The sequence below is a fragment of the Sphaeramia orbicularis genome, chromosome 7, assembly GCF_902148855.1.
Source record: "Sphaeramia orbicularis chromosome 7, fSphaOr1.1, whole genome shotgun sequence".
Taxonomy (NCBI): Eukaryota; Metazoa; Chordata; class Actinopteri; order Kurtiformes; family Apogonidae; genus Sphaeramia; species Sphaeramia orbicularis.
In genome coordinates this window covers 11,543,190-11,571,179 of record NC_043963.1, presented here as the reverse complement: position 1 = coordinate 11,571,179, position 27,990 = coordinate 11,543,190, and the positions used below count along the sequence as shown (strand labels likewise).

The 27,990-nt window shown below is 35.4% G+C and overlaps 1 protein-coding gene across 1 annotated transcript in view; it reads left to right on the top strand.

Moving 5' to 3' along the window:
- The window catches only part of LOC115422987 (forkhead box protein J3-like), a 331,117-nt gene that overhangs the window by 142,499 nt on the left and 160,628 nt on the right, over window positions 1-27,990 (top strand). Inside the window, exon 5 of the mRNA XM_030139653.1 lies at window positions 5,845-5,928. Coding sequence (XP_029995513.1) covers window positions 5,845-5,928 — 84 coding nt within the window. The remainder of the gene's footprint in view (window positions 1-5,844; window positions 5,929-27,990) is intronic.

The window sequence follows — 27,990 nt, the reverse complement described above, 5'->3', positions numbered from 1 at the left end:
GTTTTTTTCAGGTTATTCACATCATTTTTGTGTGGATAGTTTGTAAATGTACATATTTTCATAAATTAATTTTGATTGCACTAAAACAAAGAGAAAAATTTGTAGTTGTCATTATTTACAGGTTATTATGCTTTTATTTTACTGGTCCGGCCCACTGGAGATCAATTTGGGCTTAATGTGGCCCCTGAGCTAAAATGAGTTTGACAGCCCTGTTTTAGAGTTAAAAAAGTACAATTACATCATGTAAATGTTTACATCTGCAAACTATCCTTTACATGAAAACACTGACATTTATTATGAAAAATAAGTGCAATTTTGGGTCGGATTAGACCCTTTGGTGGGCCATTGTTGGTATGTTTGACTCCTGTTTTCTAATGTGTAACTTATATTATCTTAAAACATGACATGAGGGGTCGGTCGCACTATTATTTTTTTCTCTTTTTTTTTTTTACCCCCCATCTTCGGAGGACAGCTTTATTTTTAATTACAGCTTGTGTTTAAGAAACAATCTCCAACTTTATATTCACACGTTCATCCATTCCTTGCTTGTATACACATAAATAGAGGGAGTGAACAGGGACAGGACGAGACAAGACAGTGGGACAAAACAGACATAAGACAAAGACTGACATTTTCTAACACACAGGTGTCAAACATGTGGCCCGGGGGCCAAAACCGACCCACCAAAGTTTCCAATCCGGCCTGCAGGATGAATTTGCAAAGTGCAAATTAGAGCATCAAACTCAAAAATAATATTATAATAACTTATAAATCAGTATTTTTCAACCTTGGGGTTGGGACCCCACGTGGGGTCGCCTGGAATTCAAATGGGGTCACCTGAAATTTCTAGTAATTGATAAAAAAAAGCAAAAAAAACCCCAACTTACTAATAAAAAATATATGGTGAGTTCAGAGAGACAATTGCAATCCATAAAAGACATGACAAACTCCGAAGCTGAAACTGAAGCACTGTGGTTCTGTTTATCTGTCAAATGTTCATTGTGGTCAGTTTCAGATGCTGCAGCTCTTTCATAATTCATAGTTTGAGTTCTGTTTTTTCAGCTGGACTGACTGTACATATCCTGATCATGGAAAATAAAATTAAAAAGTCTAAATGTCCTCTAAAATTAACATTTATTTGCAACATAGTATAGCAAACTACTACATGATCAAAAACAAATTAATTTTAGCATTTAGCTTTTAGCAAAAAAGTCTCCGTTTCAAATGCCTGGGGTCGCCAGAAATCTGTGATGTTAAAATGGGGTCACGAGCCAAAAAAGGTTGGGAACCACTGCTGTAAATAATGACAACACCAATTTTTTCTCTTTGATTTAGTGCAAAAAACATTAAATTCTGAAAATGTTTACATTAACCCTTTCATGCACGAATTCTGAGAACCTTAATCAAAATTTTTTCCTGAGTGTTTTTCTTCCTCTTTAGGCATGAAAAAAACAATGCGATTGAAAATTTTCATCCGAAAAATAAATGAAAATAAATAAATAAAAATAATTGAAAAATTGTATATATATATAAAAAAAATACATAAAAAATAATAATGAAAAAAAAAAATGTTATCCTATCCAAATCTTAACCTATTTTTCTTGAAGTTGCAAAAATGTCCACTCAGCTGGACACCACACGTTTAATTTTTGACACAGAAACATGAATTTACTGATAAATTGTGTGAAAACTCTGGGGAGGGCTTATAATTCTGGGGGTTTATGATCAGGAGAGATCTACATAATGTTACCAATTCATATCAGAAAAGATATGTAGTGTCTTAAAACTTTAATAAAGATATGTGTAAAAAAAAAAAAACAACAACGAAAAGAACAACAAAATACATGAATATACAAGAGAACAGCTGTAGAATAGCTGTCCACTGTAGTGACCACTATGCATGAAAGGGTTAACAAACATCCTTTAACAATAAAATGTGAATAACCTGAACAAATATGAACAACCTGAAATGTCTAAAGAGAATGAAGTGCAATTTTTAAAAAATATTTTGTCTGTTACTAAATGTTTTGTTCCTTTGTAGATCTGATCTGTAATGCATATGTATAAATGATGAGTCGAGGCAGAATATTGATGAGATTGTATTTATATTTCTGAACAAATTTCATTTTTTTCAGGTTATTCACATCGTTTTTGTTTGGATAGTTTGTAAACATAAATATTGGCATAATTGAATGTCATTTTTTTGCACTAAAACAATTTGGAGTTGTCATTATTTATTGGCTATCATGCTATTATTTTACTGGTCCGGTCCACTTTAGATTAAATTGGGCTGAATGTGGACCCTGGAAGAAAATGAGTTTGACATCCGTGTTCTAATGTGTAACTCATGACATATTGTCTTAAAACATGACATGAGGGGTTGATCTTACTGTCGTCTTTATAAAGTGTATGATTTGTAATCTTTGAAACTTATATTCCACTAAAATAGGACAGAACTGGGTGATGTATAGCATCAATACTTACTCAGCGAAATGTGGTCGGTCAGTTAGAACTGGGCGATTAGGGCTTTTTTCAGTGTTACGGACGATTTACCATTTTAATGGATGGTTTTCTGGGTTCATGAACTGAAAACAAAACATGATTCTAAAACACTCGGTCTTTACTAAAACTATATATACACCTTTTACAGCTGGAGAAACACATTGACTATTAATACATTTAGTGAGTTTCCTTTTGGGAATCAGTAAAGTTAATCTGCATCTGTATCACAAGAAGTGAATGGGTTGAATTTTGATTTTTCACTGAGCAACAAAGGTCTCGGGGGTAATAATAAAACAGATTTAGCTGTTTTTGGGCATTTTTCTGCAATTTTCTGAAAGAGAAAGTTAGATTAATGCATGTATTTGATGCATAAATAAGTTTATACATGCACATTCAGACATGTACTTGAAGATAGATTCTGTTCATTTAAATGTTATTTTGTTTTTGTCATATTTTGCTTTTGTTTTATTTTGTTTCTTTGCATATTCGAAATAAATAGATAAATTAAATAAATAAATAAATAAATAAATAAATAAATGACTGAGCCATAGTAGGTCAATATTACAGATTTGAAGTCTTGAACATCATGAAACTTGATTATGTTTGGGTATATTTGCTGATTCAAAGGTGAACCAGTCTAAAATGTATACTAATTTAACTGAAATTATTATTAGGCAATGTCTACTGCCATAGTACTGTGGCGCAAAATATGGGTTTGTCTATTGCCACAGACCAATCAAATGTTAGCATTTATACTAGAGCTAATCAGGGATACTGTTACATGAACTCATTAGCCTCTTGTTTTTTTTTTTTTTTGACACATTATCCTCTTTTTGCCACAGTACTGTGATGATATATGGCGTATGCTTCAGTGCATTCTTTTGTGCATTTTGCTACTGAAATATTATTGTAATTTAGATAGTTGAAGTCTTGAGTTTAATCACATATTAGTCAGTAGTAGTCATGATTCCTTTGTTTCACTAGATTTCTTCGTTTCACTGGTTAGTGGTAAAGTTCTTAGGATAGTATGGGTCACATCTTGGTCAACATACTAAACTAACAGATTTATGAACAAAGGACAGAGGTTTTACCTTAGGCACACTTTTAACTACACATGCCCACAGAGGATTGTAAACCACAGGAGATAGGATGTAAACACACTGTCAGGATAGGGTTTTACATAGAGTAGCACAGTACTGTGGCAATTCAGAGCAGAAACGACAAATTAGTGATGATATATAGTATTGAATAGGAATTATTGTTGTAAATACTCTATATGTTGTTTTATGTTACAGGTGTCAAACTTTCGGCCCGGGGGCCAAATCCGGCCCACCAAAGGGTCTAGTCCGGCCCTTGGGATGAATTTGTGAAATACAAAAATTATGCTAAGATATTAACAATCCTTTTAGTTCAGGTTCCACATTCAGACCAATTTAATTTCAAGTGGGTCAGAAACAGTAAAATACTATCATAATAATCTATAAGTACTTACAAATCCAAATTTCTGTCTTTGTAAATGTAAAGATTCTCATGTATTTTCACTAAAACAAAGTGTAATTTCACAAAAAACGTGTATAACCTGAACAAATATGTACAACCTGAAATGTCTTAAGAGAAGTAAGTACAATTTTACCAATATTCTGCCTGTTATTAAATGTTTTGTGTGTTTGTAGATCCACTGTGATCTGTAAGTTATAATGTACATGTGTAAATGATAAACTGAGGCTTAATATTGTTAAAATTACACTTATTTTTTCAGTTTGTTCATGTTAGTCACAATGTTTGAAAGGACAGTTTGTAGATGTAAACCTCTTCATAATGTAAATTTACTTTTTTTGCTCTAAAACATAGAGAAAAGTTTGGAGTTGACATTATTTATATATTATTATGTTATTATTTTACTGGTTCGGCCCACTGCTGATCAAATTTAGCCAAATGTGGCCCCTGAACTAAAATGAGTTTGACACCCCTTTTTTATGGGGTTCTTTGCTCTGGAGGCTGGTGAAGGTGGGCGGAGCTACATGTTAGATAGATGCGATAGTGTGCAGTGTGACCTCTCAGTTCTGTTTGAAAAACTTTAGGGAAAAAAAAAAAAAAAAAAAAGCTTCTCTGACTGGGAATTGCACCCCGGTCTTCTGCATTGTGGTCCTACATGTTACCCGTGAGCTAAACCTCATCTGTTTTGTGGGTCGACCTATTCGCCTTATGATTACCTTGGTGCTTTTCGGGACATACGTGATGGTCTAGACATGATACAACGAGGGCACTGATTGGCTTTGTGGTAATAGACAAACGGATATTTCATGCCACAGTACTGTGTCAGTAGCCTCTTCCTTATTCTTATGGTCACCTGCTGAATTCATTAGTACATTCCTTTAGTTCAGGGGTGTCAAACTCATTTTGGTTCAGGGGCCATATTTATCCCAATTTGATCTCAAGCGGGCCAGACCAGTAAAATAGTGACTTAATAATCTATAAATAATGACAAATCCAAGTTTTTCTTTTTGTTTTAGTACAAAAAAACCCCCCCATTTAATTATCAAAATATTTACATTTTACAAAAAAGACATGAATAACCTGAAAAAACTGAAATTTCATTTGAAAAATTAGTGTAATTTTAACAATATTATGCCTCGACTTATTATTTATACATTTACATTTACACACAATGTTACCTAACAATTTAATAACAGGCAGAATATTGTTCAAATTGCACATTTCGGGTTGTTCATCTTTGTTTTTATTTATGTATTTATTTGCATTTTATTGTGAAAGAATAGTTTTGTAAATGTAAATATTTTGACAGTGCAATGTTATTTTTTTCACTTAAATTTTTTCCACTTGATTTTTCACAAAGAGAATTTGTCATTATTTATGAGTTATTGTGTTGTTATTTTTACTGTAGATCACATTGGTCTGTATGTGGAACCTGAACCAAAAGGATTTTTGACAGCCTTGACTGTTCAGGTTCGGTTTTGCACTTTCATCCCGCGGACCGGAATGGAACCTTTGGCGGGCCAGATTTGGCCCCTTGGACCGCATGTTTGACACCTGTGCTTTAATTCATTCAGTCATTAGCAATGTTTAAATGTTTTGTATGTTTTACCCAGTTGAAAAGCAGATATTATACATTAAATGTGGTCCATGTGTATTCACCAGGTATATTTATGTAGAAAAATAGCACTGTCATATCTGTGTATCTGTACTGATAAAGTGAGTATTTAAAGTTAAAACTAGTTATTAGAGAAAGTACGAGTGGTAAATGAGTAAACTGAACCAAAATCAGAGCAGGTTCCATGCAACACCAGGGCTCATGGTTTCTTTTACTGGGTCACTCTCCAGGGTTCCTACTGGGCCATAGACACCAATCCTAAAGAGGACACAGTACCCAGCAGGCCCAAGAAGAGACCCCGATCCGGAGAACGGGTGAGTAGCGCATATGTACGTTATCTGAAACCACAGGGACTTATCTCATCTGCACAGACCAGCCCAGATTTTACTGCTGTGATAGTCAGAGCACCTTCCCCTTTTTTTTTTTTTTTTTTTTTTTTTTTTTGCTTTTCTGCAGCTTCCAAATTCTTAAACGAAGTAACTGTTAATACCGGCTAATGTGTGTTGTTAAGATAAGATAAAATGTCAAAATAGTAAAAACCAGGAGCTGCTGATGACGGTTCCGCTCTGTGAGAAAGTACGTGAGCACATTTAGAAAAACTGCTCTGTACACTTGAGATGCTGCAGAAATCTGAGTCCATGAATGTGGACTTTTTTTTTTTTTTTTTTCTCAGCGCAGACACGGTTTGAATACAGATTAGAAAGATGGATCAGCGATGTCAATAAAAAGGCAAGATCTTTTCACACAGAAAGTGCAGGTACAGTAAGAAGGACCACTTAATTCTGTCGAATACAGAAGCTGCAAATAAAGGGCAGTTTTTGTCCAGAATGTCTTATTCTGCTGCTGTGTGTCCACGGAACGCTTTAATATGAGGAACTAATGAATCTGATGAGGAAGAGCAGCAAAAGTCAGCCCTGTGTTTGGGTTTTTACCACTCGACCAGAAATGGCTGGAGGGGTATGGTAAATGTTATGTCTGTCTGTCTCTCCGTCCCCCGTCTCTCCATCTGCCCGTCCGTCTGTCTATCTGTCTGCCCATCTCTCTGTCTGTCCAGATGTCTGTCTGTTTCTCCGTCCATCCGTCTGTCTGTCTGTCCATCTCTCTGTCCATCTGTCTCCCTATCTGTCTGTCCATCTCTCTGTCCATCTGTCTCCCTATCTGTCTGTCCATCTCTCTGTCCATCTGTCTCCCTATCTGTCTGTCCATCTCTCTTTCTCTCCGTCTGTCTCTCTGTCCATCTGTCTGTCCATCTCTCTTTCTCTCCGTCTGTCCGTCCATCCATCTGTCTCCTCATCTGTCCATCCATCTATCTGTCCATCTCTCTGTCTCTGTCTGTCTTTCCATCTCTGTCCGTCTGTCTGTCCATCTCTCTGTCTGTCCAGATGTCTGTCTGTTTCTCCGTCCATCCGTCTGTCTGTCTGTCCATCTCTCTGTCCATCTGTCTCTCCGTCTGTCTGTCCATCCTTTCGTCTGTTTGTCTCCCTATCTGTCTGTCTCTCCGTCTGTCTGTCTGTCCATCTGTCTTTCTCTCCGTCTGTCCGTCCATCCATCTGTCTCCTCATCTGTCCATCCATCTATCTGTCCATCTCTCTGTCTCTGTCTGTCTTTCCATCTCTGTCCGTCTGTCTGTCCATCTCTTTCTCTCCGTCTGTCTGTCTCTCCGTCTGTCTGTCCATCTGTCTGTCTGTCCATCTCTCTTTCTCTCCGTCTGTCCGTCCATCTGTCTGTCTCCTCATCTGTCCATCCATCTATCTGTCCATCTCTCTTTCTCTCCATCTGTCCATCCATCCATCTTTCTCCCCATCTGTCCATCTCTCTTTCTCCCCATCTGTCCATCCGTCTGTCTGTCCATCTCTCTTTCTCTCCGTCTGTCTGTCTGTCCATATCTGTCTCTCCGTCCGTCTGTCCATCTCTCTTCTTCTTCATCTGTCCATCCGTCTGTCCATCTCTCTCTCTGTCTGTCTTTCCGTCTGTCTCTCCATCTGTCTGTCCGTTTGTTTGTCCGTCTGTATGTCCATTCAGCGACATAATCGAATGCATTTCGATATCTGCACCAAATTTATAATGTTGCTGCTTCTTGGCATGGAGCAGAAGAATATTGAAAATAAGTGACCTTGACCTATTTTTTAAGGTTAAATGACCTTGTGCAGTTATAATATATGAGTACTTTCAAATATAAATATGTTTGTAATAAGTTTGACACAAAGACAATCTACTCTAAAGGCACAACAAACCCCGCCCCTTACACATATTGTAGCTTATTTTGGCATCGATCCAGCTGATGTCAGCGTATCAACTGCCTCTATATATGTTCCAAGTTTGAAGTAAATTGAAACAAAATTGATGTTTTTATAGATGTTTTAAATTTTGTCCATTATCAGTAAATGGGAGAAGAAAAAAATATTTATAAAATTCATAAAAAAATGTAAACTTTGATCTACTTTTCCCAAAATGTAATCACATCTATTGTGGGTCACTGGCAATCTATAAACCCAATTTGGTTTGAATTCAAGCAGTAATTTTGCTGCTAGAGTGTTAACAAACGAACAAACAAACAAATAAACTGAACCAAAAACTGTACCTCTTGCCTCCCCTTTCTGGGGGCGGGGTAATTATAGGGCAGTAACTTTCAACAGAATCATATGCTATATTTGGCCGAGGGGTTTTAAAAGTGCATGTTATGTTTTCTTGCTGAATTGTACACTTATGTTTTAGTTTAACCCTTTCATGCATGAATTATGACAACCTTAATCAAGATTTTTTTTCCTGAGTGTTTTTATTCCTCTTTATGCATAAAAAAATTATGTGATTGAATTTTTTTTTTATTTTAATGAACCTATTTTTGTTGGAGTTACATAAATGTCCACTCAGCTGGACATTCATGCGTTTGATTTTTGAAGCAAGGAAACATGCATTTACTGACATACTGTGTGAAAACTATGAAGTAAAAACATTTTTAACCCTCCGGTATCTGGGTGCGCCTTTTAGGCACACTTTGCACTTCGTTTTAAAAAACTTCATATTATTTTTCACAATTTAAATAAGGTTAGAATTCAAAAGTTGTTCATTTTTGCATGATCTTTAAAATTCTGACCATCAACTAAAATTTGCACATTGTAAACAAAAGAAAATTACAAGTCTAGCATCTGTCTCCCAAGTGTGCCTAAAACGCACTGTTTCTTCTATTTGATATGTATGATTAGGGCTGACCTGGATTTACAAAAATAAAATCAAATTAGTGCAGAAAAATAAATCAATATATAATATTTAATAGTTTGATTTATAGGTGTGCATTTTACGCACACTTGGTGACAGATGCTAGTATTTCTGAACATTTGACCTAGTGCCAAAAATAATAATGCAAATTAACCAGTGTTGGAGTTAATCATTGACATATGCCAGGATGAAAAAAATCAAATAATATGTGATCCACTTTTTATGTAGTATATAAAAAAAAAATAATAATAATAATTTATATATATATATATATATATATATATATATATATATATATATATATATTTATTTTTTTTTGCATCCAAAAAAATGGTTTGTTTTCATTACGAACACAGCATTTAAAGGGTTACAAAATGTGACAATTATTGAGTATTTGGTATTTTTATTTACGGCTCAAGTTGATGAAATAGAAAAAAAGTGTAAAAGAATTCAAAACAAACGATATGAAAATTTTTTTGACATTATTCCACAAGTGTGCCAAAAAGGCACACTTGGTGCTCAGTAAGGGCCTTGCTGGACGGGATACTGGAGGGTTAATTTAGCTAATCTGACGTTTTCTCACATTTTAACAATCTGTAATACTAGTTATTACTCAGATAATATGCACAAAAAACCCCTGTTAATTACAGTCTAATAACAATTAGCAATTGATTTACACTCAAATATGTCACTGCAGATCAGGTTCATCAAGAACAGGAGCGTTACAGTAATGGTCTGAATGTCAGTGTATGTGATGATGCATAAACGTCCACTGTGTTGGTTGATATGGACCTAAAACAATAAAATCCATGAATATACAAGAAAACAGTTGCAGATTAGATGAACGCTGTAGTGACCACTATGCATGAAAGGGTTAATGGTCTACTATAATAGAAAAGGTTCAGAATGTTTTACAACATGATGTGTTCGTGTGAATAATACTGCAAATACCGCATACTGGTACTTTTACTCATGTTGACTACAGACTTGAAGTACTTATATTTCAATTCATTACATCCATTTTTCCCATTTTATACAACTTTTTACCTCTATTTCTGCTACTTCTCTTTCCTCCACTACATTTGTTTGTCAACTTTAGATCCTTTTCCAGTTTTCCATCCCCTTTTTTGTTCATTGAAAACCGCATTTCTTCAAATGTGTGAATGTTTGTGATCAGCTGAAGGATGAACTGTTCCTCTGCTGGTTCTCTTCTTTTCCTTAGCTAAATAAACTCACTAAAAAACCCACTTGGTTTAGATAGAAAACACTTTGATACTACTCATCTACTGTTTACTTGGTGTTGATATGATGCTCTAAAAACTATTGATATCAGTAGAAGTTTGTACCAATAGTTGTCGACTGGAAATACTGACTTTTAGGGGAAAAGAACCAACTTTTGCATTCCAGTGTAAAACTCCACACTTATTGATTAATCACTTTGAGTCTGATGCACATTTATTCACATTTGTTTATAGAAGACAGTTAAACAAACAAACAAACACAAATATTTATTAATTTTATTTAAACAAAATAAAAAATGTGTAATTTCAGACATGCATCATTCAAAAATGTATAATAAATAAATACTATTGTTACAATATCAAAATTTTAAAAATCCACTATCAGTCGATTTAAAAAAAAAAAAAAAAAAAATAGACTCATTGGAAATACAGTTCTCACACTGTTTGCTGTAAATACACTTCCATTCCCACTGGATTGAAATATTATCATGATTAAAATGTTCATGTCAGTTGTCTGTAATTATTAAGTTTAAAGTCTGATTTTTCATCATGAGTGAGAGTAGAAGAAACCATAGGGTAACCAATATGTTTTAAGTTACTTTTTGATAGCTCGTTTTTGAACTAATTCTAACAATAAGTGACAGACAAAGAAACAACAACAAGGTTCATCATGGGAAGGACGAAATTCTTAACCTAAACAGAACTGAAATGAAAACAATGGGTTACAATAGTTTATCAAGGCCTGTGGATCCTTTAAAATCCTCACAGGTACAGAGTTACATAAGTTATTGTAATTTACAGTGGTGTCTTTGGTAAAAGCAAGTTAAGTTAACCCTCCAGTATCCCGTCCAGCAAGGCCCTCACTTAGTTCCAAGTGTGCCTTTTTGGCACACTGTGGAATAATGTCAAAAATTTTTCATACAGTTTTTAAAAAAAAAATTCTTTTACACTTTTTTCTATTTCATCAACTTGAGTCGTTAATAAAAATACCAAATACTCAATAATTGTCACATTTTTTAACCCTTTAAATGCCATGTTTGTAATGTAAACAAACCATTTTTTGGATGCAAAAAACACAAAAAATTATTATTTTTTCCATATACTACATAAAAAGTGGATCACATATTTGATTTTTTCATCCTGGCATATGTCAGTGATTAACAGCAACATTGGTTAATTTACATTATTATTTTTGGCGCTAGGTCAAATGTTCAAAAATACTAGCATCTGTCACCAAGTGTGCCAAAAAGGCACAGCTATAAATCAAACTATTAAATATTATATATTGATTAATTTTTCACATCTGAGTATTTATTGCACTGTTTATTGCCCAGAATTGAGCTCGAACCTTAAACATGCACTGCAGTAAAATCCTGCATGTACACTGTAAAAAAACAAAAAAACAAAACCCTATCTACTCAATAAAAATAAGGCAACACATTACAATCAATATTGTTTATTAAATTTCACTCTGTTTGGTATTGAGTAAATGTTAATTAAATGAAGCCCTTAGTAGTTATCCACCTAATATGAGTAGATTTGAATGCTAAACAAAATGGAATTAATTAAAACCTAAACAAAAATATTGAGTTGATACGAAAAAGATAAACTTCTTAATGTGTAATTAGTACTTATAAAAATTTCTTTAGTTCTACGTTTCAGTGTTACATATTTGAACACTAACACTGGGTTACAAAAAAATGTTTTTTGCAAGTTGTCTAGGTTTTTTCAACTGAATTAGGACCATTTTGCACCGCTAAATCCAAAAATGATGTGTTTTTCTCAATCAGGTCAGGGTTTTTTTGCTAATTTGATTTTGAAAAATTTGATCTTCTCACAAAATATAATAATTAATACCAAAATAAGATTGGTAAGCACACTTTATGAAACTTGTGACTTGATTCCTGTTAGGTACAATGGTGTATTCACAGCAGATGTAGCAGAATACGTCAGGCTTATTTTTGCAAGATCTTCTAGTCGAAGCCATTTCATTCACCTGTAATATTAAAAAAAAACATTAATCATAAATTGGCAAAAGTAAAATCTTCAGAACTCGTTTATTGCAAGAAATATGAAATAATTTTGTATCATATGATGTGAAAATGCCCATAAATGTAAGCAAAAATGTTAAAAAGCCAATATGTAGCATAGTTCAGAAAGTTGACCTGATTGAGCAAAATTCATGTGATTTTTGGATTCAGCACACCAAAATTATCCTAAATCAGCTCAAAAAACTTAAACAATAAATTTGTTGTTGACCAGTGTAATCGTCTACATTGATCAGTGCATTAATTTGAATTCAATCAATGCAATGAATTAGATCTAAATATTCTTTTTTCGTTGGAATAACAGCAATGTAAGAAATGTAATTATGCTCTACTCAATTTACTCAAAGAAATATGTTTACACTTATATTTATTGAGTAAATCTGAAAGCTGTGAAATAATTTAGATTCACTGTTTAAATTTCGTAAAATGACAATCATAGATGAACTGTTTAAGACATTGTTCAGCCTATGGCTTTCACTCATGGTGCAACGCAACAAAAATACAAAACAAACACAAAAAGGGCAATAAACATTACCATACACATATTAACCCCCAATTCACACAAACACCACAACCCTGCACTTTGGCAGGAAGTGCTTTTCAATTAAAAATTGCCTGATTACACTGATTGTAATTCACTCAATATTCTCTGTGTTTGGCATTAAAAAACCAAAATGCTTATGTTTTATTTAACTACGATGATTAGATTTTATTTCAGACATTTTTATTTGAAATTGAATTAAATAATTGCCACAAAATCAAAGACACAATTATATTGAATATATTTTACTTAATATATTAATTCAAATCTACATGAGCACAGAATCATTCATTACAGTGTACAGGGTGGGGAAGCAAAATTTACAATGAACATTTAGTTGTTTTTTCTCAGCAGGCACTACGTCAATTGTTTTGAAACCAAACATATATTGATGTCATAATCATACCTAACACTATTATCCATACCTTTTCACAAACTTTTGCCCATATGAGTAATCAGGAAAGCAAACGTCAAAGAGTGTGTGATTTGCTGAATGCACTCGTCACACCAAAGGAGATTTCAAGAATAGTTGGAGTGTCCATAAAGACTGTTTATAATGGAAAGAAGAGAATGACTATGAGCAAAACTATTACGAGAAAGTCTGGAAGATACTATTAAAGAAGAATGGGAGAAGTTGTCACCCGAATATTTGAGGAACACTTGCACAAGTTTCAGGAAGCGTGTGAAGGCAGTTATTGAGAAAGAAGGAGGACACATAGAATAAAAACATTTTCTATTATGTCAATTTTCTTCTGGCAAATAAATTCTCATGACTTTCAATAAACTAAGTGGTCATACACTGTCTTTTAATCCCTGCTTCAGAATATTGTAAATTTTGCTTCCCCACCCTGTATATTAATGTAGCGCTAAAATGAATGAAACTTTTCTTCTGTACAATGACCGCTTCGACTTTGCATACTTTAAGTACATTTTACCGATACATACTAAGCTTTTAATTGCAGTTGTAGTGGATTGCCTTCACAGTGTGGTACTAGTACTTTTACTTCTTTATCCCCCGCTCCCCGTGTCCAATCATCGATACAATAATTAGAGCCTTTTCTTCCAAACCATGTGGTTCGACTTACATTTTACAGTAATTCATGAAAACCACAGGGTGTGGGATTTGCAATTTTCAAGATGCCACAAAACCAGCGGGTACAAGCTCCAGAACAGATGAGAACACACAGGTATGATTTTAGGGAATTGACTGACAGAAGCGGCGTCTATAAATATATGTAACCCTGTGTCGACCCAGCAGAATGTGTTTGCTGTTGAGTCATTAACCCGGAGACGTGAACGCAAAGCCACTGCAGAGCGGTGCATTGTGGGTCCGCTTCCAACCGCGTCTGCTGTTTTTGACTTTGCCTCTTTATCATCGGAGGCCGTTTTAATGTAACCATCACTACTGCTCTTTTTTTCTTTTTCTTTTTTTTTTTTTTTTATGTTTTCCGTCTTCAGTCTCTTGAGCTGCTGATTAACACGTTTATAAGAAATGCTCTTTGTGAATGGAATTTAAACAGTAATTCCAAACTAAAACCATCAAATGTAGTATAAAAATTGATGAATATTTATGGCATTCAGTGCAGTTCAGCAGAATACAAATGAGGCCTGAGTTTGACAAGGGAATACATACTATACATGTATTAAAACATCTCTGAGAGCATGTTCCTTTTAATTTGGGTAATGTTAGCGAAGCCAAATAAATCATGGAATAATCCTCAGAGCCAACAACGACAAGCATCTAATGAAACGCAAAATGATTAATCCTTTAATCAATCACAAGGAAATTAACCATAAAACAGTACTTGATTCGATTTGCTTCTTTTCTTAGATTTATGGCACTGTAAACTTGATCTATCTAAGGCAAAGTTAGACATGTAAGGACAAGACTAGAAAATAGGAATGGAAATGTTTCACTATTGAGTGTATTTAAAGTAAAATTAAAAAAAAAAAAAGGTAGCTCAGACCAAGTATAGTAGTTAAAGCCAGTCTGCTCTCATTTGAGGTGCTGAAGCAAAAAAACTCAAATCTGGTTCGTCTTTTGTCACAACACAACATCTGTCTTATTCCCACATTGGCCAAACAAACACAAACACTCATTCCTGGTGGGTTTCAGGTTTTACTCATTCATATCCACTATTTATCTCCCTGATAAAAGATGTGACTTCCTTATAGCTGTAGAACTGAACTGCCTTAAACTATGATCATCTGAGTAGAGTTGACTGGATCAGTGGCTCCAAATAATTGAATAGAATTTCAGCTTTCGAGTGATATTTGATCGAATAACAGAATGATTCTTCTGTTAATTGTTAACAGGATTTTTCAGGTGATAATGCCAAAAAGTTGTTTTGTGGTTTTTGTATTGACTGTCCATCAGTACTGGTGTGATTACTCTTCACCAAATCGTCCGATGTCCTTCATCTTTGGTATTTCGGTAGGAACTTTTGGATGAGTCTTTTTGATATCGACCTCGACTCTTATTTTCATTAGCCCCTGTTCCACCGTAGGAACTTTTCCAGGAAGTTGGATTTAGAAAAACCTCTGCACATTTCCACTGAAATTAACTGGTTGAAAAAACTTTCCCTTAACCCCTTACTTTCCCTGAAAAAACGTTCCCGGTAGGCAGTTTGCACTTTTCAGATTCCCTGGAATTCCTGAGGGGCGGGGCTGGATTCTGAAGATCGCTGATTGGTGGAACATACTTGTATTTTTCCACACTTATGTTCACCCATAATCTGGGGCGCTGCTAAGAATTGTGGGCCCCATGAAAGGTAACACTGGTCTACAAGGAAAATGCTTCCAGAATAAAAGTAATGAAATTTTACCACATGAGAGTCACTCATAAAGAAAAATCAAGTCAAAAATGCTGGTTGGCTGAACTTTCCAAGATACAGCCTTGGGTCAAAATGTGAAATTCAAGAATTAACGAGAGAATGGGTTTGACTCAAAAGGAATATTTGTCTCAGAGCTACAAGATCTACTTCAAAACACTGTCTGCACATTAGAATACATTCACTTTACAGGTTCTATTTAGTGGAAGATTTATAAAACTATTATATAAATGTACATAAACCAATAAAAATGTGTAATAACACTTAATCATATACCTTGAAAACATCAGCAAACCGGCACTTTTGTCATTTATTTTCCAATTAATCTTATTAAAATACGTAACATTTAGCACATTTAATGTCTGAAGCCAATCATTTCTAAAAAAATTGTAGACCAGTGTTACTCTTCACCAAATCGTCCGATGTCCTTCATCTTCGGTATTTCGGTAGAACTTTTGGATGAGTCTTTTTGATATCGACCTCGACTCTTATTTTCATTAGCCCCTGTTCCACCGTAGGGAACTTTTTCAGGAAGTTGGATTTAGAAAAACCTCTGCACGTTTCCACTTAAATTACCTGGTTGAAAAAACTTTCCCTTAAACTCTTTACTTTCCCCAAAAAAACGTTCCCGGTAGGCAGTTTGCACTTTTCAGATTCCCTGGAATTCCTGAGGGGTGGGGCGGGATTCTGAAGATCGCTGATTGGTGGAACATACTTGTATTTTTCCACACTTATGTTCACCCATAATCTGGGGCGCTGCTAAGAATTGTGGGCCCCATGAAAGGTAACACTGGTCTACAAGGAAAATGCTTCCAGAATAAAAGTAATGAAATTTTACCACATGAGAGTCACTGATAAAGAAAAATCAAGTCAAAAATGCTGGTCGGCTGAACTGTCCAAGATACAGCCTTGGGTCAAAATGTGAAATTCAAGAATTAACGAGAGAATGGGTTTGACTCAAAAGGAATATTTGTCTCAGAGCTACAAGATCTACTTCAAAACACTGTCTGCACATTAGAATACATTCACTTTACAGGTTCTATTTAGTGGAAGATTTATAAAACTATTATATAAATGTGCATAAACCAATAAAAATGTGTAATAACACTTAATCATATACCTTGAAAACATCAGCAAACCGGCACTTTTGTCATTTATTTTCCAAATAATTGTATTAAAATACGTAACATTTAGCACATTTAGTCTCTGAAGCAAATCATTTTGAAAAAATTGTAGACCAGTGTAATCGTTGTGGGCCCTTCATATTCAGTATGTTGTCGATTTGTCAGAGCGGGGAGGGGGGTATGTAGGTAGGCCTAAGGGCAGCAGTTATATACGTGGGGGCGTGGTCCATAACTAACGAAGCTAATGCTGGCGTTAAGCAAAAGTGAAAGTGAAACCTAACGTTTTTTTCAATGTCTGACTCCGGGCTTCTATGCCTCTATTATACAGTGGATCTTAGACGAAATTTTTACAACTTCTAACCCGTATCCACTGGACCCCCTCCACTGCTCTACGGGCCCCATGAGTTTCTCTCATTTACCCTTCCTTTATTGCAACCCAGCCCATAATGTGTAACCTCCTCAGACCCAGCTATGGGTTTTCTGTCCACATTTGTGGACAAGAGTTTCACAACTTTATACAAAAACAAAAGAAAAGAAAACTGTCCACCACAAAGAACATTCCATAATAAAAATTTTAAAAACTGCATCTGAAAAAACTGTTGCATCATGATGTTTCCAACATAGGCACTTATTTAATACAAAACAAAAAAGCTTGTACTTTGGTGACATTTCCTGGATCTTAGGAGGTTAAGCAAATATGTTGCTGCAAACTCGTCTATTTAATTTGTACAAGCTTCTCTTTGTTTGTGTCTTCATCATTTGGAAAATGGAGCCAAAGAAGAGAAGCTACAAGAAGTGGCCATAGAACAAGGTCAATTGGTCGAATATGATCTTTTGAGTTTTTGAGAGTATTCTTCTTGCTCCTACAAGTCCATTACAATCATCTGTCTGTTCATCTGAATACACTGAAGAGCATCTTCAGCAAATACACTCAAAAGAGCCTGGAACTTGTTGAACATATTTGCTGAAAACGCTCAAAAGAAATTCAGCAGGACTTAGAGTTGGCGACTGAAAATGACCGACCCTGATTGAGGTGTGGTGGAAATGCAAACCACACAGATTACCAGGAATTCTTTTACCCAGGTAAATAAATCCCTGTAATAAAAGTTCCTGGGAATGTTGGTGGATAAGGGGCTAAAGTCAAATTGAGGCTGATGAGATAAGATAAGGTTTATTTGCCATTTGTACACTTGCTCAGGTACATAGGAATTCTTGTGCAGAGGACTCAGTGTAACTCTCAAGCATAAAAGATTACAATCAAGATTAAAAAAAAAAAAAGATATAAGCAGTAAAAAAAAAACCTAAATACAATAATACAGTGACTTGTGATAAATATCTGAAGTTAATTATTTACACAAATTGCACATGAAGACATTTGTACATTCCATTTCCTTTTATATTGTCCATGAACAGAGGTAGGTAGTGATGGATCAAATTTGGCAACAGTGTCAATGCAATTACCTCCACCAAATCATTTAATCTCTGTCATATTTGGTATTTAGATGCAACTTTGGAAGCTTTTGGACGACTTCTTTGGGTGTTGACCTTCATTTTCAAAGTCAAATTGGGGTTAATGTGTCAACTTTGGATGCCAATGTTGACCAATAATTTTTTAGGTCTTTTGGGGTCAGTGCACAGTCATGGGGTCAGACAGAAGAAGCACAGATGAAGTTATAGTGATACTGATGGAGGAGCAGGGACCAACAGGGGTATAGGTGCAATGAAGCCAAGTTTCGGGGATATAATACTTTTACCCCGAACGCTGGCAGATCTGCTGGATATTCTTCGTGAGAACACGATAACTAGGACAGATTAGGTTGGATTTCTTCTCCCTTGATAACCAACATGGGGGACCACTAGTGGAAGAACCCTATCGATTTCAGCTTCTCTATAAATGTTCCAATGCTGCGTTTCCATCACGTGGTGCTGGCTCGACTCGACTCAACTCGACTCGACTCGGCCTTTTTACGTTTCCATTACAAAAAAGCACCTGGAATCTGGTACCCAGTACTAGTTTTTTGGTATCACTTCCGCCGAGGTTCTAAGACTGGGGAACAGATCCTAAAACATGACGTGTAAACACTGCAGACCACTGATTGGTCAGAGAGTCGTCTCTGTGACCCGCCGTTTTACAAAGAACAGATGCGGTAGTTGACAGTAAATATAGCGGCAGGTTAATCCACATGATGACAGCCCGCAAAACTACACCATGGTCGGAGGAGATTTAGTCTTTGGTGGCCGACATAAAAATTCAGCATGAGCTTGACAAGACAACACGCAACGAACAAATTTATCAGCAAGTCTCTGAGCAGACAACTCAGAAGTAACACGCCACATCACTATGACGTCCAGGTACTGTAAAGTCGGTCGTATCCTGTAATGGAAATGGTCTCCAGGAATAGGACCTGGTATGGAGTCGAGTCGAGCCAGTTCCATGTAGTGGAAATGCGGCATAAGTCATCCACATGGTGTCGCCGTAGCTGAAAATCAGTTTTTTGGACATTAATCAAGCAATAATAGGCTGATTGAGCTAAAATTTGGTTCATATTGATCATCTTACGAATATCCATTTTCTGGCTAGCATCCAGAGTTCATATGGTGCCATTTTCATTCACTAGGGGGAGTTTTGTGGGGAAAAATTGGTTCGTTGACCATTATTATACCAGTGCTCAGGTCTCTGCACTGGCTGCCTGTGAGCTTCAGGATCGATTTTAAAGTGCTTTTGTTGTTTTTAAAACTCTTAATGGTTTTAGCCCTATTTATTTATCTGATTTGCTTTTAACATATGAGCCCTCTCAGACCCTCAGGTCCTCAGGTAGTAATCTTTTAACTGTTCCTAGAGTCCACACTAAGACTCATGGTGGTCATTCAGCTTTTATTGCCCCAAACTATGGAACAGCCGACCTGAGGACCTGAGGTCCGCTGCGAGTGTTCATATTTTTAAAAGTAAACTTAAAACTTACCTTTTTAGTCTGGCTTTTAATTAAACCCTTACTGTAAACTTTACTTTGTTGCTTGTATTTTCATTTGCAACCGCGGGACAGTGGGGGGTTTTGTTGTGAAGCACTTTGTGCTACATGTAACGTGTATGAAAAGTGCTATAGAAATAAAGTTTGACTGATTAATTGATTGATTATTCTGCCACTATCAGGACGATTTAGCCTAAATTGAGTTCATATGTTTTTTGTTGTGTTTGTATTTATCTGTTTGCTTTTTAATGTGGACCATGAGTCTGTAATAAAGTCTATCTATCTGTCTGTCTGTCTGTCTGTCTCTCTCTCTCTCTCTCTCTATCTATCTATCTATCTATCTATCTATCTATCTATCTATCTATCTATCTATCTATCTATCTATCTATCTATCTATCCATCCATCCATCCATCCATCCATCCATCCATCCATCCATCCATCCATCCATCCATCCATCCATCCATCCATCCATCCATCCATCCATCCATCCATCCATCCATCCATCCATCCATCCAGATTATCTAACAGTTATCGTGGATAGATTTACATATAGCAGAGGATTGCAGAGAATTCGGGGATATACCCTTGCTGTCAGCTTCCGACAGCGTAAGCCTCATCATCAAAAGGGGCCGAGGGGTCATTCCAACATTTATCATTGGTTTTGTTATGATTAACTAATTTGGGCAAAAGTGAGTGTTTTAAGACATTTGCGCTATTTTTGACACAATTTCAATAGTTAATGAAGAAAATAATCATCAAATGGACTGAGGGTAGAAAATTGAATACGTGCATGCACAGTAGGGATATTAAGATTCACAGATTCCCATTGTGGATGCCTTATACCTTTATTATTTACTTGCCAATAATGTTGTATTCATCAGTAGTTTGTTTCTTCCTCTAAACAGTCTCTTAAGAATGTCGCTCACCTTCAGTTCTGTCTCACAAAGCATTAAATCTTTCTGTGTGTTCTAGAAGTCTAACTGGAGACTGAAATGGAAAGAAGGACTCGTTTTATTTTCTTTTAGTGTTGCTTAGAAGTCAAAAAGAGAAATAAATATATGCTGCGGCACTAGAAAAACATGTGAAGCAAACTCGCACCTTCTCGTTATGTATGATTTATTGATTTGCTTTAGAAGAACCAAACAGTTTCAGCCAAAGTGAGACCAAGGCCTGAGACTGGAGTGGATTGAGACCAGACACAGGTCAGTCCAGATAATTTTCTCACCAAAATGTTGAAAGAGCTGTCATTTTTAAGGTAATTAAAGCCCTATGGAAACTGTTTATAGTAGTAACTGAAACCAGCTCCCTGAAACATACAGTAAATCCGCAAAAAAAGCTGCCTGTAAATGAGGGTTGTGTGTAATGTGGTAAATAAAATGTAAAAAAAAAAAAAATAGCTCACCTCCAACACATTCTGATACATCTGGGATCTATGTGATATAATTCTAATCTATAATTCTAATAATATAATTATAATGCTGCATCTCATCACCTGCCATCTGTACAGTGAACTGGGAACTCTGGGAATAAGACAGCACCACAATATCATACCTCTATATACAGGTTTGTTTTTTTTCTCACTTTACTTCCATGCTTTCTTTAGTGAAGTGCTTCTCAAACTTTTTACAGTGGGGTACCCGCTGTAAAATATTTTTTAGCCAAGTATCCCCAACTCCCGCTTCAGCATTTTTGATTAAAAAATTAGGCAAAATTTGTTCCTGTGCCAAAGGAGTCTGTTTTTATTTTCAAATCTTTATAAACAAACAACATATATTTGACTTTAATACATTAAAAATAACAACTCTTTATTAGTGAATTTTGTGTAAAAAATATGAATGAATGAATGAATGAATGAATAAATGAATGAAATCTTTATTTCGAACATGTAGACAATAAAATCAAAACAAAAATCAACCAACAAAACATAAGTACTGGTACATAAATGATTGATAAGCAAACAAACAACAAAATAGATAGACAGATAGATAGATAGATAGATAGATAGATAGATAGATAGATAGATAGATAAAATAATAATAATAAGTAAAAACTTATGTACTCCTATCCCCCAATTTCTATTCCTTCTGATCATTATATAGCAATTAATATTTTGTATGAATATAATAACAACAACAACAATAGTATAACGATATCACACATCCTTTTACCTATATACACTAATAGGATAATACCCATTTACAACTTCTCCTACCAGATATTAATATAAACTAAAAAGAACAAAAACAAAAACCCTCAAACAAAAACACATATACATACATAACATAAATACATATAATATTCTATATTGTCCTATATAGTAATAATGTATTCATATATCCATAAATAAACTGAAAAGTACCCTCTTGATAAGAAAAATAAATTAATTGGTCATTAAGGAATAAATTAGCTTTTCATCAACAAAAAATTATAACTTAATTACTTAAATAAACTCGTCTTGGATAATAAAAAATAGAGATGTTCTTAAACTGTTGCCGAAGCTTGGGGAGGAGCTCAGAGTTTTTTTTTTAAATACTGAAATAAAATAAGGTCAGAAGTGTCAGTATTATTATATGAATGCATTTATTGTATTTTATATTTCAGTATTAATTCTCAGTATTTATTTTGTATTTAGTACTGTACATGATGACTTGTTTAATGTATTTTTCTGGGTTTCTTGGGTTTGAATTCTTCATTAATTCAACTCCACAGTTCCATCTTCAACTCTATTTCTGAGTAATGACACCAGAAAGGTCGTTTTGAGCGCTGGCCCTTTAAATACAAATGAGCCACTTCACGTGCCACCCCCTCCAGGTTGTTGCTCTGTTCCGTTCAGCCACTTGTGTTCATTCATACTACCAACAACTCAACATTTTAGGTATTCGGCTTGAAAATTTTCAGTTTTTACTACAACTGCTGCTGCTGACAAACAATTATGTCGTACTCAGAGAAATGTTTGTCGGAAGTCTTAACCTTATATGTGCAAATGTCGTGATGCAACTAGTTATAAACGTAACAAATTAAGCAGAAACTGAAACAGCTTGTAGAAATCCACTTGATTTTTGCCAAAATGAATATAAAGATAGCTTTGCAGCACCTGGAGGGTTCAAATTCAAACTTTATGAACTATTAAGGTCTAAATACACAAATAAATGAACCAAAGATTAATAAAAGTGGGTTTAGATCACAGGTGTCAAACATCCGGCTCGGGGGCCAAATCCGGCCCGCCAAAGGGTCCAGTCCAGCCCTTGGGATGTTTTTTGTGAAATGCAAAAATTACACTGAAGATATTAACAATCCTTTTAGTTCAGATTCAGACCAATTCAATGTCAAGTGGGTCAAATCGGTAAAATACTATCATAATAACATATAAATAATGACAACTCCAAATTTTTCTCTTAGTAAATGTAAATATTTTCATGTATTTACACTAAAACAAAGTATAATTTCACAAAAAATGTGAATAACCTGAACAAATATGAATAACCTGAGACATTTTAAGAAAAGTAAGTACAATTTTAACAATATTCTGCTTGTTACTAAATGTTTTGTGTGTTTGTAGGTCCACTGTGATCTGTAATTTATAATGTACATGTGTAAATGACAGACTGAGGCAGAATATTGTTAAAATTACACTTATTTTTTCAGTTTGTTCATGTTATTCAAATTGTCTGAAAGGATAGTTTGTAGATGTAAACCTTTTCATAATGTAAATTTACTTTTTTCTTTTGTAAACATGAAGGAAAGTTTGAAGTTGACATTATTTCTATATTATTATGTTATTATTTTACTGGTCCAGCTCACTGCAGATCAAATTTAGCTGAATGTGGCCCCTGAACTAAAATGAGTTTGACACCCCTGGTTTAGATGAATATGACCCCTTTAACTCATGTGGCCAAACAGCTGTTAGCAGAGACTTCCCATATAGTATGTAGATGATGCTCTTAACCAACATCTGAAAAGCAGCAGGTAGTGTTAAAAGACAAGGAGGCCAAATAATGTAAGAGTCTCATTTTGGGAAAAAAAAAAACATTTCAGCCATTCTAGGAGAAAAACGGCAACAAAACACACCAGTTTACTCTATTAAAGCCATATGTTACATAGACTATACATCCAACTTGTGAGAACACGACTCCAACCAGTTTATGGAAATGCTTGTCATTTGCATTTTCTTTTATGCAAATTTTATGCTTTAAATTCACTTGACATTTAGTGAAATTACAGTTGTTGCATCGAATCCAAACGTGTTGAGTTGCCACAGTCGTGAATCATGTCGCACCACATTCTTCGCGCTTCAAATCCATCTTTAACCCATAAAAACCCGGTGTTACTTTTGTGGCAGTTCCCAAATAAACTTTTCTCTGGATTTCACCTTTCTTAAATGATTTACCACCATTTATTATAATACTATCCTCTGTATTTTGTGTTTTTTCAATGAAAACCATGTGTTTTCATATATTTAATTTACTGATCATGTAGATGTTCATAGACACTTAAATTGAAGTTGAGGGTTATTATAACAGAAACAGAGAAAACTGAAGAAAAAGTGACTCTTTCGGCAAAAATATCATTAACTGAACATAAAAACAAGGCGACACGGTGGTGCAGTGGATAGCACTCGTGCCTCACAGCAAGAAGGTCCTGGGTTCGATTCCGACACCAGTCGATGGGGGTGGGACCTTTCTTTGTGGAGTTTGCATGTTCTCTCCGTGTCTGCGTGGGTTCTCTCCGGGTATCCAAAGACATGCACTGATAGGTTAATTGGTTAATCTAAATTGCCCATAGGTGTGAATGTGAGAGTGATTGTTTGTCTCTATATGTTCAGCCCTGCGATGAACTGGCGAAATGTCCAGGGTGTACCCCGCCTTCGCCCGTAAGTAGCTGGGATAGGCTCCAAGCGACCCCCGTGACCCAAGTGAGGATAAAACGGGTTCAGAAAATAAATGAATGAATGAAAAACAAGCTTCTCCATCCACTGTCATTTGTCAAACTCCATGGGTTGAACCAAACAAAACATCAATGGGACACCCGCAAGAACACTGATGTTCACTGCAATAACCTCACCATACCCTATAACATGTGCAATATCTGTCAAATGTTTACAGTCTTCCATATTATTTTATCTTTTCACACTATTTATCTTACAATATTTATTTTCTCATGTCATTTGCACAATTTCCAATGTCATTTGCACTACTTAATTCTATTTTTTTTTTTTTTTTTTTTTTAACAAACATTCCTAATTGCAATACTTATATACATTTTTTATTTTCTCTAATGTAAAAAAGTGTGCCTTTGTACTTTTATTTGTTGTGCCTTGTAATTTCTCTGTTTAGACATATTTATTAAATTTTAAATACAGAATACACACAGGTATTCAAACATAAAAAAAAAAAAAAAATCAAACAAAACCCACTTAACCCTCCCAAACCCCTTGCTGTCACCAATCTATATGCATATACAATATGGCACTGTAAATATAAATAAAGTCACATATCAAGGTGTTACATACAAATACATCTTAACTTGTTAAGGACATTATACATGTGTCATAGGATTGTCAAAGAAGATTAAAAAAGATTTCCACACTTTATGAAACTTCTGTTCAGATCCACGTAATGTATATTGGATTTTTTCGAGTTTAAGGTAGGAGATCACCTCTCTGACCCAGCGTCCAACAGAGGGTGAGGCAGGTTCCTTCCACCTTGTAAGAATAAGGCGGCGTGCCAAAAGAGTACTGAAGGCGACCACCTTGAGTCCTCCTGCGGGTAACTGCGGCCTTCCAGGAACGATACCGAACAGTGCGGTTAAAGCACAGGTGTCAAACATGCGGCCCGGGGGCCAAATCCGGCCCGCCAAAGGTTCCAATCCGGCCCACGAGATGAATTTGCAAAGTGCAACTTAGGACATCAAACTCAAAAATAATATCATAATAACCTATAAATAATGACAACACCATTTTTCCCCTTTGATTTAGTGCAAAAAACATTAAATTATGAACATGTTTACATTAACAAACTATCCTTTAACAATAAAATGTGAATAACCTGAATAAATATGAACAACCTGAAATGTCTAAAGAGAATTAAGAGCAATTTTAACAATATTCTGCCTGTAACTAAAAGTTTTATGCCTTTGTAGATCAGATCTGTAATGCATATGTATAAATGATAAGTCGAGGCATAATAATGATAAAATTGTACTTATATTTCTTAACAAATTGCATTTTTTTCAGGTTATTCACATCCTTTTGTTTGGATAGTTTGTAAATGTAAATACTGGCATAATTGAATGTCATTTTTTTTGCACTAAAACAAATTGGAGCTGTCATTATTTATTGGCTGTCATGCTATTATTTGACTGGTCCGGCCCACTTCAGATTAAATTAGGCTGAAGGTGGGCCCCGGAAGAAAATGAGTTTGACACCCCTGGGTTAAAGGGTCAAGGGGGATCGTAACTCCTAGTATAAGTGCCTTGTAATTTCTTGCACTAAACTGGAGAGCTCTACCTCCATTTTGTTGTACTTGTACAATGACGATAAAGAGGTTCTGATTCTGGTGAAACAGTTGCCACTTTTGCACAGAGATCCCAGAAAAAAGGTGAGATGCGATCCCACCTTTTTTCCACCATTGATCGATTTCCACAGCCAAGCCGAAGGAGTAACAGAGGTGAGACAGGCTGGACTTTTACACAGCGGACTTGTGTTACGGAATTAACCCTTTCATGCATAGTGGTCACTACAGTGGACAGCTATTCTACAGCTGTTCTCTTGTATATTCATGAGTTTTGTTGTTTTAGTTGCAGATCAGCCAATACAGAGGACGTTTACGCACCATGCCATACACTGCAGTTCATACCATTATTGTAATTTTGCTGTTTTTTTTTTGGATCAATTTTTTTATTTATTTATTTTCATTGTGCATCTCCAAAAGCACAATATACAAAAAAGAAAGAAATTCAGATTTTATGATACAAGATTTTGTGACACACAATGCCCCCCCCCCCACCCCCAGAACCAATAGTGACCCCATACCAACCCAAGTAACTTTGCTGTTCTTGATAAGGCTGATCCGCAGTAACATGTTTGAGTGTAAATCAGTTGCTACTAAAAATTGCAAATATAATAAAAACATAAGATTAGCTGCATTAACTCTTTCGGTGGCAGACAGTTAAGGGGCTAATAAGCCTTAAAAGTGCCATCTATTTCTATCTGTTTACCTATCAAATGCAACATATTTTCATTGAAATTCCATATCAAGACATATTTACCTGCTGTTGGAACTGGAATCATTGCTATCATAATCTGAAGACTGGGAATCGAAGTCTGAATCGTCATCAGAACTCATTTTCTAGCAGATGGGACTGTTTTGACAGATCGCTGTATTTACGATATTACTACAAAATGGCCATCTAATTTGCATATGATTTCATTCATAAATTCATTCATAAAATTTCCCAAGCAGAAAACGAAACGCGAGCTCTTCAGTGGTCAAAAACTGCTCGGTAACATCCGACCGATTGCTAATTAGATTCAAAACGCAGCCGATTCATTATTGATCGTAATTTGCATAATTTATTCGGTCGCGTGACCTCAAATTCCCGTCTGATTGGTCTCAAAAGGGGGACACAGAAAGAACGTCATCAAAATGTGAGAAAGAAATGGGGGTGGATGGTTTGTTTGTACACAAATATGGCGTGTTCTCCAAAGCTGATCTGATTGGCCCGTGGCACTTTAAAGGTTGTATTCATAAAGCCGATTTAATCGGCCCATGGCATTGAAAGAGTTAAAGGTGATTTTATTTCATAGTTTTCACACAGTATAACACTTTCTGATATTGTGTTTTAAATACAGGTTTCTTTGCTTCAAAAATTAAACACGTGGTATCTAGCTGAGTGGACATTTTTGAAACTCTATGAAAAAAAAAAAGGTTCATTAAAAAAATTCAATCGTATTGCTTTTTCATGCCTAAAGAGGAATAAAAACACTCAGGAAAAAAATATTGACTAAGGTTCTCATAGTTCATGCATGAAAGGGTTAAAGAGGCGGCGATGCAGTGCAGTGTAGTGTGACGTATCACTTCCGCATTGGAAATACCCAGAGCATAGCGGTGTTGCTAACCTCTCCAGAGCATTTCACCGTTCTACAAATGTTAACATTGACAGAGTGCTCGTGGATCTCGGCGTCTCCCCAGTTCGGCATCTTTCTGGTCGTATTGATATGTTTGTTTACTGTACACGACCAGCGCTCATTTTTAAATCCCCTCAGCTTGGGGGTCACACACACAATACGTTATCAAAACAACACTTTAGGGATGAGTCTGCAAACCATAGACATGTATTTTGGAAGTATCCCCTTTTAGACAATTTTTGGAGGGAGATATTTGATGTATTGGACAAAATTTTTGCTT